Source organism: Ictalurus punctatus, chromosome 17, assembly GCF_001660625.3.
Source record: "Ictalurus punctatus breed USDA103 chromosome 17, Coco_2.0, whole genome shotgun sequence".
Taxonomy (NCBI): domain Eukaryota; kingdom Metazoa; phylum Chordata; class Actinopteri; order Siluriformes; family Ictaluridae; genus Ictalurus; species Ictalurus punctatus.
The window spans coordinates 5,735,881-5,754,389 of NC_030432.2; the positions used below are offsets into that span (position 1 = coordinate 5,735,881).

The window sequence follows — 18,509 nt, forward strand, 5'->3', positions numbered from 1 at the left end:
ACGATCATATTACTCCTGTTCCGGAGTCCTTGCACTGGCTCCCGGTCAGGTTCCGTGTCGATTTTAAGATCATGATGCTGACATACAAAGCATTACATGGCTTGGCTCCTCATTACTTATCTGCTTTATTAATCCCTTACACCCGAAATCGCAGACTGCGCTCCTCACAGTGTAATCTGTTATCTGTTCCACAAACACGATTAAATCTATGTGTGACAGGGCTTTTTCTTTCAATGCTCCTTCTCTTCGGAACTCTGTTCCTTTCGAACTTAGGGAAGCTCAGACCTTTGGCAATTTTAAAGCTCAACTCAAGACTGCTGATGTCTTATTTTATTATTGTTGTTGTTATTGTTATTAACCTTTATAAAAAAAAATTCTGTGTACTGCTTATTTGCGTACAGCGCTTTGAGAAGCTGCTTTTGAAGGCGCTTTATAAAATAAAGTTTATTATTATCCTAAGTATTAGTCCATAAATGTTCTGTATGAGAAAGAGAAAGCTTGGCCTTGCTCTTTGTTTGGAAAAACAACCGCATTATTCATCCTACACTACAAAAAACAGACACTGAGTAAGGCACTATCTTATTCCAGCTCTTCATCTACAGCCATTTTGTCGCCATTAGTCTGTAACATCAATAGATCTTCTTGGCAGCTATGAATTTATTGAAGTCACTGAAGGTGAACTAATCAAGAAAAAGGTTTTATTATTATGAAATCAGGGACAAAACCTTCCCCAAACAATCATCTGAAGAAAACAAAGTCTCAAAAAGAGGGAAATGAACACACAAGGCCAAAAGGAAATCGAATGATGCAAATAAGTGGTCTTGTTCAGGGCTTGCTAAAGAACGTCTACATTTCATCTAAAAGTTTTTACAAGCGGAACATTTTTTCTGCAGCATACTGCAGACCACTACTCACACACACCGCCTTTCAAAACGTCACTGTGTGTGAAAAATATTGAACTCCTCAGGACATGAGAATGAATACAAGCCTCGAGACAATAAATCCCAAAAGCAATTTACTACGGTTACGACCTGAGTTGAATCTCTGAGGATCACAAAACCTCTATTAGGAAACATCTCAAAATAGCCATCCATGTAATAATTGTGTTTTTCTCTTTGCAGTTACATTAATGACTAAAATGGCAGATACAAGGCCAGTAAAGCATCTTTACCTAAGATCTGTATAAGTGGATAATAATCTGAATAACTGCTGACACACGTCACAAAAAAGTACGTGTATGTTAAGACCACCTAAAATAACACTCACATTTGAAAGGAACCGTAAGTCAGATTGAGCTGAAATTCGGTAGACTGCATTGTTTTGATGATCTGCATGTGGATTTTTAATGATGACTTGGTTACTTAAAAAAAAACAAAAAACACATGGTTATCATCAAAGTTGTATCGTCAAAAAACTTGATAAGTATGTTGATCTATGGTCTCTAAAAGACCATAAAAAAGAAATAACGTAAGAAATAACGTAAATAGAAAATGAAGATAAAATAAGAAAGAAAAATAAATATTGAAAATGTAAATAAAATTTAAAAGTAAAAATATAGAAAATGTATGCATAGCATATACAGTTGAAAAGATGGATCTCAACATCATATCGCCGCTGTTGGAAAAGGGATCGAATATGCAGAAGATGCTGGAAAAGTAAAGACTGTGCGGGACCTGGAGGGTTTTTCTGAAGAACAGTGGACAGTTTAACTGCTCAGGACAAACAAGAGACTCATGAACAACTCTCACAAAACATAAACACAGTCGTGGATCATCAAGGCAACGACACAGTATTAAGGATCGAGTGTATGTAAACTTTTTAATGGGGTAATCTTTATATAAACTCAGCTATAATTGGACTATATGTAAACATCTTATGTGAAATAGCTTATTCAGGACAGTACTAAATAAAAAACTTTTTTTTTTTTTTAATTTTTGTTAGCAGTATTAAGATTTAGCAGATTCTGCATGGGGTATGCAAACTTTTGGGCACACCTGTATATTATATATACACATCCATCCATCCATCCATCCATCCATCTTCAACTGCTTACTCCTTTTCAGGGTCGCGGGGGAACCTGGAGCCCATCCCAGGAAGCATCGGGCACAAGGCGGGGTACACCCTCACACATGTGGGCACACCCTCACATACACACTCATACACCCATTCATACACTACAGACACTTTAGACATGCCAATCAGCCTACCATGCATGTCTTTGGACTGGGGGAGGAAACCGGAGTACCCAGAGGAAACCCCCGCAGCACGGGGAGAACACATACATATATATATATATATATATATTATATATTATATAGTAAGCGAAAACTCTTTTGCAGCGTGTTCATAAACCATGAATACTGTTTATTTGAAGACCAGGTTAGATTTTTGGCCCGGAGTTCACTGTTTTCAGTTTCAAAGTGTTTTTCTTCTTTCTTATTGTATATTTTTGTTCATTTCTTGAAAAGTTATGTTCAATACTTTTACTGAACTAATAATCCCATAAATTTCCCATAAATTTCCCTGTGTTTAAAAAAACACCACCACAAATCCATCTTATTGTATTGCTTGGTTCAAATCTGTGTTTGTACAGAAACGAATGTCTGCCTGTGTTCAGAATAAGAGTTACTTCACATTACCTACAAACTATACTGCAGCTTTTAATGGGTTCATTCTTCATGAAAAAAAGCTCGGCTCATGTGGATTAAAAGGAAATATTACAAATACCTGCAGTTACATTATACCCTTAACATGCTCAGTTGTATCCTGCTTCACTTGTAAATCACGTAAATAGCATAAACCAATGCTAAGGTAGTGGATTATATTGCATTTTGTTTTATACTGTACTTATATCTACATGGATTTATCTAAAATGTGATCTGCTGCCAGGAAATTGCTGTCAAATAATCTGGAAAGTTTACAGAATATTACTGAAATCATACAGTGAGATACTGTATAAAACAAACAACCTAGAACCTAGTTGTTTATTAAAACAAACAAAAAAACCCTTTATATATATATATATATATATATATATATATATATATATATATATATATATATATATATATATATACACATACACACACACACACATATATATACATATTATATACATATTATATATATATATATATATATATATATATATATATATATATATATATATATATATATATATATATATATATATATATATATATATATATATATGTAGAATGCTGCAGAATCTCCTTCACCGGAGAGAAATTAGTGCTCTTCAGCATATGCATAAAGAATAATAATGAAGAGGGGGAAAAAAACATTGGACCTCTGCTTCTGGAAATCAGCAAATTAAACATTCAGTTAGAGCATTACACTCAAGAATAATGACCCTTTCCTCCAAAAGACCAGGGACATTTTTGTAAGGGCAGTTACATAATTTGTATACTGCCATTAGTGTCATTAAAGCAAAGAGATGTTATTAATTATAATGAGTTCCTGAAGATTTAATTCATCCTCCAATTTTGAAGATAACTACTCACTAATAGAAGGAAAGCAGAGCAGAAAAGGATTTTATGTATCCCCATAAATACTGTTAACACTTTATTAAAAAAGCAGGCCGGTAGTGGCAAACTTCTGAACCGCAATATTCAGAGGAATCTCTCACATTCTTTTGGGGTTTTTTACTGAGAAGTGATCACACAAATCCTTGCATCCCACTGTCCGTCAAAGCTGCTCGAGTATTGTTGCTAGGAAACAGCATGTCAAAATTAAAGGCTGCTTCAGTTTGGAATTGAAATGCGCCGAGCCTGTTTTGCAGTCGAGCATCGAGAGGCTGTTGAATGGCTTCTAAATGGGATCAGGAGCATCACTGCTGTCCTGCAAGCTTCCCTCGCCTTAATAATTGACATAATGGCAGATATAAGAGTGCGGGGCAGGAAGAATTCATGTGAAGGGCACCACAAAGGTTTATGAAAAGTGTACCATACCTCAATCAAATGAGATTATTGAGGACCTCGGAAAAAGAGTTATTGATGCTGACCAGGCTGGAAAAGGTTACAAAACCTTTTGATTTGGCCTCCACCAATCCACTGTGAGGCAGAATATATATAAACGGAAGAAATTCAGCACCACTGTGACTCTCCCAAGGAGTGGTCTTCCAGCAAAAATCACTCCAAGGGCCCGGCAAATAATATTACGGGAAGTCACAAAGAACCCTAGGGGAACATCTAAGGACCTGCAGGCCACTCTTGCATTGAGTAATGTCAAGGATCATGAGTCCACCATCAGTGTGTATGGCAGGATAGCAATAAGGAAGCCACTATTCTCCAAAAAGAACAGAGACCACACAGATAAGCCGGACAACTTTTGGAAGAACGTTCTGTAGACAGATGAATCCAAAATAGAACTTTTTTTGTTTAAATGAAAAGCATTACGTTTGGAGAAAACCAAACACTGCATTCCAACATTAGAACCTCATCCCAAGCATGAAGCATGAGGGTGGCAGTATCAAACCCCCTGGGTTGGAGCTGCTTTGCTGTCTCAAGTCCTGGAAGACTTGCCATTATTGATGGACCTATGGATTCTGGATTGTACCAGCAAATTCTACAGGAGCATGTCAGTGTATCTGTGTATTTTTACAATTTATCAGAATGGATATGAGCTCTCACTTAATCTTTTCAGTGCAGCATAGTGATTTTAGAATACCACTCATTTTTAATTCATTTTTTTTTTCCATGGAGTGCTGATTGTGTATATATCTTAGTTCAGTTTTGTTCAAATTTCCCAGTACAAGTCAAGCACTGAAGAGTCAAATGGCTAAAAAAAAAATAATAGGTTTTTAAAATACTTGAAAAGTTATGAAAATCAAAAAAAAAAAATTAAGCTGTTATCACACTACAACATTTATAATAATTAGTTCAACACTTCCAGTAATTTCTCAGTACATTGATTTTCTTTCCTCCCAAAAGCAAAATAATTCATCTTACAAAAAAAAGAAAGAAAAGAAGTGAATTAAACTCGCTGATAGTCTCGATTCATTTCTCGTCCACTTGGCCATGGAGTAAATGTAATGAGTGGGTCATTATGTGTTTCTCTCGCTAATGAACTAGAGCACAGATTCTCGATTCAGTGTCTGGGGACCTGTTTTGGTAGACCTGATACACCTCGCTTGTCCTCCTGTTCCAGCTTCAAACACAAGCCTAGTCATTTGCAGCCTTGGAGACCACAGTGATCTGACTGAGGTGCTTACAAAGCAAGAACAAAATACAGACCTGTTCTGTGTGAAGGAATTTAAAAGAACCTTTGCTTAAAGGGCAACATTTGTGACTGATATGATCTTGCGAACTATAAAGGGCTCACGAATGTTAAGAAGAATCAGATATGCAGCGAGCAGCTTACCTTGACCTCGATGAAGTCCGGCTGTCCCAGGGCAATGAGTTCAGCGTAGGCTTTCAGTTCGTCTACGTTCCAGGCCTTCACCAGGGTCAGGCGGTATACTGTGCGCTGTTGCTACAAAGGGCAAGAGACAAACAGAGAATCTTCAACAAAAGTGATCTAACAAATAGATCATACAACTCATGATCATACACTGCTTGGTGAAGCACAATGTCTAAAAACTATTTGGGGTTAAAAAGGGAAAAAAACACCCCATCTTGCCCCAAAGACAGACCACAGCTAATGCCTCAATAAGCCATGTAAACATATTCCAGAGGAAGATACAAAGCTGTTGACTTTTAAAAGCTGCATTCTTATAATCTTCCTGAGAGTTTTTGACTTTAACAATGCTTGAAACAATTAAGTGAAACAGAGCAAGTCTCTCCTGATCTCTCAACAGTCCTACTCCTATATCATTACCCAGAATGCATCAGCACAGAAGCTCTAAAGGAAGGTCAATACATTCCTCTGACAATGGCTACTCCTCATTTCTGTGGCTGCTGATTTCCCCTGTCAATCATTCTGGAGAATATCTTGCGCTTTTTAATATTTCTAAGAATAACTTGCAAGGTCTGTTACATAATCTGTCAAAAGATCGAAGAATTTGCATCAAGAGAGCGAGAGAGAGAGAGAGAGAGAGAGAGAGAGCGAGAGAGCGAGAGTTGTTTCCTGGTAATTTCAAATTTATTCAAAGGAAAATGTCAGGGGGAAAAAAGATTTTCTCTTGAGAGTATAATGAGCAAAAAAGGTGATGAGGCATGATAAACTTTTTTTATTTTTCATCTTCAGTAACAGTTTCTTCCTCAGTGAATCAGCAAGGTATAAAAGGAAGACTGGGCATAATGTGAGAATTCACCTTGGATGGGGCATCAGTGCATCACCGGGTGCCATGCATCACTGGACACACACACACACACACACACACACACACACACACACACACACACTTTCTTATTCACACCTAAGGCAATTTATCCTAATCCACCACACCGCCTATAGACATGTTTTTCAGAGGTGAGAGGAAACCAGAGAACCCGGAAAACCCATACAGATATGTGGAAAACAAAGCCAAACTCCACACAGACTGTATACACAGTTTCTTGAGCTGTGAGGTGGCAACGCTACCTGCTGCACCACTGTGCTGAAAACAGATTCCTGGAATTAGGTACTGTACATGCTGATGCCAAAAATACACATTAATCATACCACAAATTCAGCTGTAGTCAGTGAAGTGAAATCTTTCTTTTAAAACAGTTTCAATACACAACGTAATGATTCAAGAATAATTACATCTCACTGTCTGCAAGAAATAAAGGAGATTACTCACCACAGTTGTCTCAGAATATTACGTCAATTAGTTTGGGTAAGCAGTAAATGTTTCTGATTGACCAAATCAGTAATAGTGCACAGTTCTAAGCATTCAAATGGCTGAACATTTACATATGATTCTAATCGACTGAAAAGTGCTCTCTTAGTGAAAAAGAGATATTTCACCAAGTATCATAGTATATATAGTGGGAGAAATAACTATTGGATGCGTCAAAAATCCCGTCAAAGTCCAATGAGGTTATTCACATGAAATTTTCACCAGACATCAGTATTAACTCAAGAAATCCACAAATATAAAGAATTCACAACATTAAAGAACATAAATAAAGTTATGTGTAAAAAAGTGGAATGACACGTGAAAAAAGTATTGAACACGCTAAGAAAAAGCAGTTCTCCAAGGCAGGGTAAGGCAAGGAACCAGCTGAAATCCGTAAGTAATTATACCCCCTATCTGTGCAAATTAATATCAGCTGTGTTAGTAAATTGATGGTCTATAAAAAGACTTTTCGTTACCAAGGTGTCGCACAAGAAACATCTCATGATGGGTAAAAGCAAAGCGCTCTCCCAAGACCTTCACAACCTTATGGTTGCAAAACATATTGATGGAATCAGATACAGACGTATTTCAGAACTTCTGAATTCTCCAGTAAACACCATTGTGGCCATTATCCACAAGTGGAAGCAACATCACTTTGTCATCAACTGGACACGCACAGGAGCTCCTCACAAGATTTCTGACCAGGGAGTCATAAGAATAATCAGAAGAGTAGCCTGAGAGCCAAGGACCACTCGGAAAGAGCTCCAGAAACACTTGGAGGCAGCAGGTGCCATCGTCACAGAGAAAACAATAGGCAGTGCACTCCACTGCTCACACTCACACCACAAGACTCCATTACTAAAGAAAAGGCATGTCGAAGCTCGTTTAAAGTTTGCTACAACTCATTTGGACAAGACTATGAACTACTGGGAGAGTGTAGTCTGGTCAGACGAGAGCAAAATTGAACTTTTTGTCTGTCAAACTACACACCAAGTGTGGAGAAGAAATTTCCCTGCACATCACCTTTAAAACACTACACCAACAGTGAAGTCTGGAGGTGGAAGCATCATGGTGTGGGGCCGTTTTTCATCACATGGTACTGGCAGACTTCATATAACTGAAGGAACGATGAATGGAGCCCTTTACCGGGAGATTCTTGAGAAGAACCTGCTGCCATCCACCAGGATGATGATGATACGTGGGTGGAGCTTCCAGCAGGACAACGATCCAAAGCATACAGCAAAGAAAACTCTCAATTGGTTTCAGAGAAAAAAAATCAAGGTGTTAGAATGGCCCAGTCAATCACCTGACTTGAGTCCAATTGAACAAGATTTAAAGACAATATGTTTAGAAGAATGGGTCAAAATCACACCTGAATACTGCGGAACATTAATTTCTTTATACGGGAAGCGCCTTGAAGCCGTCATTACAAACAAACTTCTCCACTGAGTATTAAATCAATTTCAGTTCAATACTTTTTTCCTGTCTCATTCCACTTTATTACATAACTTCATTTACGGACTATAACGTTGTGAATTCTTTATATTTCCAGATTTCTTGAGTTAATACTGATGTCTGGTGACAATTTCATGTGAATAACCTCATTGGACATATATTTACTGAAAAAATTTTTATATCCCAAATTCAACACATGCTTTGGCGTTCTGTATAAAAACGAATTATAGCCCAAAAGGTTTCCTTTCAAGAGTTCAAGAAACCTGAATAAGATTAGAGTCTTGGAAAGATTATCCCAGCTGGAAGAACACAGTTCATCCATGCAGAAAACAAGATGAGCCAAGGACACACTCTGTATAGAAGCAAAGCTCAGAGTCTGATGGCTGATCTCATCAAAAATGCAATACTTGAAGATGCAGAGCAGCAGAACACAAAGCTTCAGGAGAAATAAGGAGCACCTGGACTGAATGTACCGTAAACAGTCCTTTGTCTTTAGACGTAGCCTTTAGTTTTAAAATAGACTAAATGTAGTATATGATACCTGTGAGCAAGTTCATATTTTTCCTCATATTTTGAGATTGCGCTTGATAATTCAGCTTTGAATCATGAATGAATGAGATCTCATGTTTTATCTTCTTAGATTCAGGTTTTGACATTTCCAAACAGACTATTTCCAAAATTACTTGCAATAAATGCAATAAATCCGCATGTGATCAGATGGACAGGCTGAAATAGCAGTGGTGGGTCTAATGCACTGCTTTCAGTCACCTGAATAACAACGCACATTTTCATGCTGCAGATTTAAGGTCACCGAGTTGAGGACGATCATGTTGGCCAAATTATCCATGCTGCTTTCCCTCGCAGCGCATAAACTGAAAGCTCATCAACTATAGTGTGTTCAGTAGAAAAATACAGTCCTCCGAACTCACTACCAAGAGCTGCTTTATTACACCATTTATCAAAAGGTTTTAAAGTTTTACCAAGTTGGTACTTATTTATTCAATAATGCATTATTTATGAAATTATTTATTTATGTAGTCATCACTTCTGTCCTTGCTATTGCTGTACTTTCTCTTGAAGTTAATAAGATGAAAAGAAAAACACTGTAGGGTGTTACAGAGAAAAGTCTTCCATCCTTAACTTTTCCCCTGGATGGAAAGTGTAAAGCAGTCCCTCCAGGATTCCTCGATCTTTGCATTCATTTCTGCAATGACAAAAATCGAGCAAACTCCGAAATATTCGAAGGCGCGTGTCATTTCTCCGAAGTTACTGCAGAGTTTACACAGATTTGGGCCAAGATGCGACATCATCACAACGGGCATTCAGTCAAAGCACTCTTCGATTCATGTGTGTCAAACAAGAGTACAGCTAAAACGTCTCGTTTACCAGAAAACATCCCTGTGCAATTTAAATTTCACCAATTCAAGTAGTTTTCCGCAAGAAACCCCCCCCAAAAAAGCCGCAGCAAAATCAAGCATTTTTGGCCGTAACAATAACAACAACAAAAAAAAACCCCTCAGCAAAATCCTGAACAGACTGGTAAAGGAACCGCTTTACCTTTGATTGTTACAAAGTACTGACACTGGAGACTCCTCCCGTAAATGTTAATGTTAATCAAAGTCTCCTCACATACAGTTGTGCTCATAAATTTACACACCCCTTGCAGAATCTGCAAAATGTTAATAATTGTAAAAAGGAAGAGGAATCATTAAAATGGCATTTTGGGGGTTTATTTATTTATTTATTTAGTACTGCCCTGAGGACAACTGAGGGACTCGTACACAACTATGACACACTTGAACAGGATCTGTGCAAATTATTATTTTGTCTTCTGGGAAGCATGAAAATATCTCATGACGCTTCTGAAGTGCAGTACTAAATGGAAAAAAATAAACAAGATCTTTAAACAAAATAATAATTTACACTGATCATTACTGATCATTACACTGATCATCCTGTTCAAAAGTTTGCCTTTTGTAAAAGCTGTGTACGAGTCCCTCAGTTGTCCTCAGTGTGAAAAAATGGATCTCAAAATCAAATAGCCAGCCAATCTTGGAAAGGGGTCGAATATGCAGAAGATGCTGGAAAAGTAAAGAATGTGCAGGACCTGGAGGGTTTTTCTGAAGAACAGTGGGCAGTTTAACTGCTCAGGACAAACAAGAGACTCATGAACAACTCTCACAAAACATAAACACAGTCGTGGATCATCCAGGTAACGACGTCAAGCGTATGTAAACTTTTGAATGGGTCCATTTGTGTAAATTCAGTTATTATTTAAATGATTCCTCTGATCAATTATTAACATTCAATTATTAAGATTCTGCAAGGGGTATGTCAATTTGAGCACAACTGTAGTTGATGTTCACCATATCAACCATTTCCTTTGTTAAATAGCAAGACATTTTCAATCAATTTATTATTAGTCTTATGTGTAGCATCTGCCATACAGGTCCCTATGAATATCAGCTCCTAAACTTTTTTTATATTACTGAAATCTTATGTGTTTTTTGTTTGCTTGTTTTGAGAAATAAGGTTTCAGGCGGAGTGGAGATGGTATTAATACTAGTAAAACCTACCACCAGGTAAAGCAGCTTTTGACAGTAAAACACCTTTTATGTTCGTTTTTCATGTGTGTGTGTATGTAGGTGTGAATGGTCCTTTACTACACCTGAGCTTTATATTGCATTTTTCAGCACCACTTCATTCACTTAAGGCTTTCCAACAGCTTTGTCTTCTCTACGGCAGCACAGCGCACTTACCAGGGAGACAAACAATGCAAAACAGTTTCCACTTTACCCAAGCTCCATCTCCACATATCTGCCAGATTCTCTCAAAATAACTGCAACCGAGTCCGTGAAAGCAATGAAAGACGATGATAAAAGCTCTGAGACTGAAAACCACAAAGCCCTCCATCCTGAACAAAGTTTTTCAAATCTGTTTATGTGGAACGTCCCCCATACAAGCACCTGTGACACCATTTGTACACCATAGAAACGAATACATATTAGAACGAGTGCATATATCATAAATATAATGTTGTTTATCAGTGCGCCACACAGAGAATGCAGCTTTACTTTGATGCTGAGGAGAAAATGCCAAGGTGAGAATGAGCACAGAAAAGCATTAGTTAGAAAGTTAACAGATACTGGATCATAACTTCTGAACAATTATGAATATCAAAATTCCATCCAATGATCATCTGAGCCAATTTTGGTAAGAATTGGACAAAATTTGTATGAGGAGTAGCGAAAAAACTGAATTCTGTACATTTCAAAATGGTGACCAGTGTAATGGGTGGAGTCATAATGGAAGATATGCATTGCAATCACCATGAGGTGAGTAATCTGATGAACTACATTTCTCAAGGACAAAATTTACAACATTTCTAACCATTTGACAAGTGAATTTTTGAACTAGTGGTGGCGCTATAGAGTTGGGCATAGAGGGCCCATAATTGGTACAGATAATATTCATGGTCAAATGTATGAGTGTGCCAAATTTCTTCATTTTCCTACTTACGGTTCATAGGGCTGCCATAAACTCGCAAGTGGGGAAGAAGAAGAAGAAGAAGAAGAAGAAGAAGAAGAAACTAACAGATACCATAGGTGCCTAATAATAAACAGCATCGGTATCTTTACTGTAAAACTAGCCATTGCCTGCAGCAGCAAAGCAAAGCTTGTCTGGTTAATTTTTATTATTCTGTTGTCCCAAACGTTGATAAAAAATGCATTGGCGCATATGTACAGCCCCATACGTAGTTTTTTAATTTTTTGTTCTATTTTTCATGGTATTGTGCATTGTGACCAACTGATTCTCACGCTGTTGATCTCACTGTCCTTTTTAGCAGCTTCTTGCTGTGTAACTTCATCATTTAATCCTTACTGTGCAATGTTCTCCAGTGAAATTATTACTTTATTAAATACTTCTACTTTTTTTACTCAAATTTATTTACGATGGTTCTAATGAAAAATGGAGCCAGTTTTGGAAAAAATACTATTTTTTTTTTACTCTTTATTAATTCAGCACCAATACCAACCCACTAAACAACAGGAAATGCATGTGCTATATGATATACAGCTCAAATGGCAAAGGGCTTGAGGGTACTGGCAACTGAATGAAAGAAGAAATGAAAGAGCTTCACACAGGGAAAAACAAAGAGAAATGTCCGTTTGAAAGCAAAACCATGTACTACACGACTGAAACACAATGCTGGTATGTCCGAGAAAGAGAGCACGTTTAATATGATAAAGAAAGAAACTTTCATGAAAGCAAAAGAACGCATTTCAGGTTAGACAGTGACAGGAAATAACTATTCAGACACTGTTTTTATTATTTCTATAATATTTCTAGCATATATATCCGCTTCGAATTCATGAACAAAAAATAAACATGATGAATATGAACAATATGATCAATTATGCCTAAACAAAGAGGTTTAAATTAATACTGTTGGGGGGGTGCATGAAGTATTCAGGCACACCGTATTAAAAATACGCGTGTGTAAAAGTTACATAATTCTTGATATAATTGCTGCAAAAAAGACCTTAACCATCCCCATCAGTACCACTGCTTTAACAATATGCAGGTGGACAACTGATCGTCCCCTGACAGGTGCACCGTGCAAGAGTTCGTAACGCGCTCTTAGACTAATGATAAGGAAGAAAAAAGAGAAGTTAGCAGTCACTCAAAAAAAGTTGCAGGACGACCTGAAAGCAGCAGGAACAGCAGTTACACAGAGAATAATAAGCAATGAACTGCACAGCAATAATCTCCGTTCCTACACCTCACAAATAACTCCTCTGGGGCATGGAGATGCACATCTAAAAGCATTTAGACAAATACAGTTTTGGAACAAAACTGGTCAGACAAAAAAAACAAAAAAAACAAAACAAAAAAAAAAAGAACTCATTGATAATATTTCAGCTATCATGTTTGGAGAAGGAAGGTTTACTGAAGTAAATTAAAGTAAACAGCACTTAATATCTGTTTTACATATCCCTTGATTGCAAATTGTCGCGCTCTTATTTTGTGATGCCTTTACAGGGTTTTTTTTTTTTTTTTTTTTTAAACAGGTTGTTGCTTGTTTCGGAGGGTTTCTCCCTTCCCTGAAGAGGAGGTGAAATTCTGCTCAATTGGGTCAAGTTCTATTGATTGACTTGGCCAGTCTAAAACCTTCCACTTTTCCCCCTGATAAAGTCATTTGTTGTGATGCAGTGTGTTTTGAATCATTGTCTTGCTGCATGATGAAGTTCCTCTCGATTAATTCGGATGCATTTCTCTGTAAATTGGCAGACAGAATGTACCTGAAAACTTCGGAATTTATTCTGCTGCTACCATCATGAGTTTATGTCATCAGATGCAAGCAGCCATCCGAGCGCAAGCCATGACGCTACCTCCACCATGTTTCACAGATGACCTTGTATGTTTTGGATCATGAGCAGATCCTTTCTTTCTCCACACCTTGGTCTTTCCGTCACTTTGGTAGAGGTTGGTTCCAGAACTTTTCTGGCTCATCTCTGTATTTCTTTGTGTATTCCGATCTGGCTTTCCGATTCTTACTGCTGATGAGTGCTTTGCATCATGTGGTATGGCTCTCAAAGTGTCGTTTAACATGTCTACATTTTAATACCAGGAAAGAAAAGCTGAAATTCTAAACACTCTTCTCATATTTTTCTTTTGATCTCAAACCCAAATGTCTTTAATCTACAGCGAGAAAAACCCCCCAAAATAAATTGGCCTTGCCATTCCAATAGTTTCGGAGGGGACTGTATACACCGGAAGTACAGGAAATAACCAAACCAAATACTGAATACGTATTTCTTCTCACTGTATGTTACACCTGCACAGGTGTCTTAGCATTAAGTTGTCTATCATTCTAACTTTGATTTTTCATCAGTTAAAAGCAGTTAGGGTATATTGAGATTTAATCTTGTACTGTACATTTTAACTTTAATATGCAACTATCAAACATCCCTTGTGATCTTGTAGTATGACTTCATTATGTAACTCAATAATACAGCGAGCTTAGCCTTTATTGCTTACAGCGTGTAGCTTTCAAAATTAAAATGAGTGTGTGTTATAAAACTACTAAGTTCCAAGGCAGCCCTCATAATCTTTCTTCATGAACATACTGATATTCAGATATAGAAGCGTACACGACACACACAAACACATGAACAGTTCTCTTAGACAAAGGAAAATGTCTTCCGGATATAATAAATCCAGCTCTAGCATATTTAAACTTGCCGAGAAACTGATGAATGACAGGCTGCAGTGAAAGAAACTTGAGCGGGTTGGGGTGGGGGATATCTGGGTTGTTGGCATCCTTCCTCCTGCTTTGGCTACGACAATATTTCTCAATATCACCCAAGCCTCCTACACGCCACGTGAGCTGTTGAGTCAGTCAATAGTAGCTGTATTTACGCTTACTCACGGTAGGGTTACTGAGATTTTACCTCGTATGATCTTACGACAACCTTGAGATGAGTTCTCAGTAAGCACAGGACATGATCAAGGAAGAGCAATCTTTAAAAAATAATAATAATTTTTTGAAATCACTCGCCAGTGATGGCAAGCCCCTCGCAGAACAAAACTACTGTATTGAATTCTTTAGAACTGTAACTCGGTGGAGCACAGAATAAGCAGGCAGGTCAAAGAAGTGCCACAGCTTTAATAAGACAGAGCATACATAACTTTTCCTCAAGACTGCAGTACTGATGAGAGGAAATTAAATGAGATTTGCTGAGAAAACATGTAGCCCAACTAAAGAAGGCCTGCTGAAGAACCAGTGAGTAACTTCATGAGAAATTTCATAGTTTAAATAAACAGAGGGTTTAAATATACAGTAGCAGTGCCGCTGTGTTTCCCGCTTGGTAAAATGTGGATTTTAGAGACTAAACCCACTTCATCTCATTTTGTACAACATTTAGACATTTTCAACATCCTCATCTATCATTTACAAAGCAAACATACTTATACATAGTTAGTTGACAACTAGCATTCAAAGTGGAAATTCAGTTATATCTGTGTATCTGAACTTTAGTAGCGCACACAGTCCTCACCTTCTCTCCGAGGGCTTTGAGACTGTCCAGGAAGCGCTGCCAGAAGTCTTTGAATAGTGGACGGTCTATCCGCTTCAGACTGTCCTTGGTGCTGGCGTCTACACTCACATACAGCTGGGTTACTGGCACCAGGCTCCTTTAGGGAGATGGAAAAAGAGAAAAATCGATAGGGGGAAAAAATCTAAATCACACAAAGCCATGGTCCATCAACTTTTCAAAGATAAGCAAGCATTCAGCAACCATTCAGTATGCAAGTCCACTGAGCTTTCAATGGCCTCATGTTCTATGGTATTTTTTATTGTTGTTTGCTTTTCTTGTCTGTGTACCCCCAAATGGGCTGGGAAGCAAGAATATGTGTGGTAGATTTATTTTTGGCCTGGTCATCACTGTGGAAAAGAAACCCAAGCGTATTACAATGTGCGAACCATGTGGCAAAATCATAAAGCAACTCTCAAACTTATCCACTGCGTTCCATTAAGATGGCCGATACTCGTGCCGCCCTTACAAAATTGAAACATTTCTACTAGAAACATTGTGAGAGCTGTGAAGACAAACCCCAAAACAACAGTCACTGACATCATCAATAACCTCCACAGGGCAGGGGTGAAGGTATCACAATCCACTGTTTGAAGAAGACTTCAAGAGTAGAAATATAATGACCATACTACAAGATTCAAACCTCTAATAAGCAGTAAGAGCCAGAAAGTCAGATGGGAATTCACAAAGAAATACAGAGCTGAGCCACAAAGTTCTGAAACCAAGGTTAACCTCTACCAGAGTGATGGATAGTGTGGAGAAAGAAAGGATCTGCTCATGATCTGAAACATACAAGCTCATCTGTGAAACATGGTGGAGGTAGCGTCATGGCTTGGGCTCGCAAGGCTGCTTCTGAGAGGACTATCAGGGGGGAAAAAATTGAAGGTTTTAGACTGGCCCAGTTAATCACCAGACCATAACCCAATTGAGCATACATTTCACCTCCTGAAGAGGAGACTGAAGGGAGAAACCCCCCGAAACAAACAACTGAAAGAGGCTGCGGTAAAAGCCTGGGAAAAGCATCACAAAAGAAGAAAACAACAATTTGGTGATCCTGTGAGTCGCAGGCTTGATGCAGATATTGCAAACAAGGGATATGCAACCAAAAATTAAATGTTATTTACTTTAATTTCCTTCAAGACTTGTTTGTTCCTATACTTTTGCTCACCTAAAAAAAAATGAGTGGTCTGATACAAAAGGTTCTTTTTATGTTGTTTCACACATCTAGATGAAATACCAAATAAAATCTGAAGTCCTAAACTCTCGTCTCATATCCATGTTTTGATCTCAGACTTAAATGACTTTGATGTACAGCATGAACAAATGAACTGACCTTGCTGTTCCAATAGTTTCGGTGGAGACTGTACATGTGAGCAAAGCATTTCAGTATCAAGAAACTCGATGCCGAAACTCCTGCTTCACTGCTGCAGCGTCCAGTGTAAAATGCAAAGATTACAAACTGCAGTTTGTCGTAATTCCACACAAGAGACATCTTCTCTACACACAGCACGGAATCAATGTGTCTTCCCGCCCTCTTTTGATTGACAGGATATAATCGGCCATGATCATCGGATGTTTTTAAACTATCGGCCGATAACGTGAAAACTTGCCTGATAATCGGTATTGGACGATACATCGGTGCATCGCTAATATATTAAGTTTATGTTTATTAATTTATTAGTTTATGTTCAGCATCAGTCATACGAGTTCCTCTTGAAGTTGTTTCTATGGAAATCTTTATGTATAAGAACGAGCGCTTTAATACATACCTGAGTTGCAAGATACCTCACAACTAGCACTACTGCGATTATAGAAAATTACTCAAACACTTCTGACCAGATTTGAGAATTCAACAGCACAGTGGCTGGTATAAGATACAGATAATAAGCACTTTGAAACATAGTCAATACACCACTATGAATATGATCCATTGTCTCTCATTTACAGGCTGAAGCAACCGTTACAAAGAAAGCAACTCATTGTTTCTGTACGACATACAGAATACACAAGTTGATGTATCTTTAAAAGGTAAGATAAGTAAAATATGAGGCTGTATGAAAAAACTAGATCATGCAGCCCACCCTTTCTCACACTGAAAGCTTTCTCTTTTTGATCCTGAGCACTCCAGGGATGTTTGAACCCAGGAAAAACAGCAGTGCTTTGTTCCTGCGATGCTGAGTGTATCACTACCATGCTGCATGCTGATTGGGATGTAGGAGAATTGCTTGTCCCAGCATGTCCACAAGGCAAAAACCACTGTGAATCAGTCCAGATAAAGCGTCCGACAATTCACATCACAGCACGGCATAGCACAGGGACGTGCAATCAGGGGCGCGCGTATATTTTTTATTAGGCTGTGGGAGAAGATGCCATGCAATAAATATGTAGAAGCAGAGTGAAGAAATACACACAGCTAACTGAAAGACAAGCCCATTGGAGGTAGGGCAGTGATTTGCAATTCCTCGGCTGAATGTTACTTATCAGCATGGCCCCAGGCTGAGTAAAGCTTCAAAAGAGTACGCACTTTAAGTTGGAGGACATGATTCAGCTCCAGCACAAGCCAAGATGCAGAGTATAAACAGAAGTGCAGATTATGTGCATGTACATAATACTATCCTGCGTCCTTCCTATAAGCATTGTATACCACAGTACTGTCGGATTCTTGATTCCGATTGGTCAGAAGGTGTTGATTAATTATCTATAACAGCAGCTCTGACAATAATCCCAGCTGCAAGTTAAATCACAGGTTTATATTAAATGTACTCATTCTAATACGTTACTGTTTCTATACTAACTTGCGCAAGGACTTTGTTTCTGTTCAATTCCTGTACTAGAAGAGGAATTAAAAAAACGTTAGGACATGCTCGCCTAAAAATAATCAACACCACGGTGGTAACAGTAACTACACTTTGCAACGTGCAGAGTTTTTTGGGACTTTTTTTTTTTTTTTTTTACACTAAACTACTTGAATTGGCGAAACTGCGATCGCACAAAATTGTTTTGCATGGTCTTTTGAAGTGACGTTTGTTGGTACATTTACATTACATTTAGGGCATTTGGCAGACACCCTTACCTACAATGACATAGCTATATCTCATTTATATAACTGAGTAGTTGATGGTTAAGGACCCAACAGTGGCAGGTACTGGGATTTGAACTCATGACCTTCTGGT

At 38.0% G+C, this 18,509-nt stretch overlaps 1 protein-coding gene across 1 annotated transcript in view; it reads right to left on the reverse strand.

Annotated features, from left to right (window-relative positions):
• The window catches only part of tyw1 (tRNA-yW synthesizing protein 1 homolog (S. cerevisiae)), a 72,000-nt gene that overhangs the window by 11,611 nt on the left and 41,880 nt on the right, over positions 1-18,509 (reverse strand). Inside the window, exons 13-14 of the mRNA XM_017491497.3 lie at positions 15,301-15,436; positions 5,383-5,493 (exon numbers count right to left, since the gene is read on the reverse strand). Coding sequence (XP_017346986.1) covers positions 5,383-5,493; positions 15,301-15,436 — 247 coding nt within the window. The remainder of the gene's footprint in view (positions 1-5,382; positions 5,494-15,300; positions 15,437-18,509) is intronic.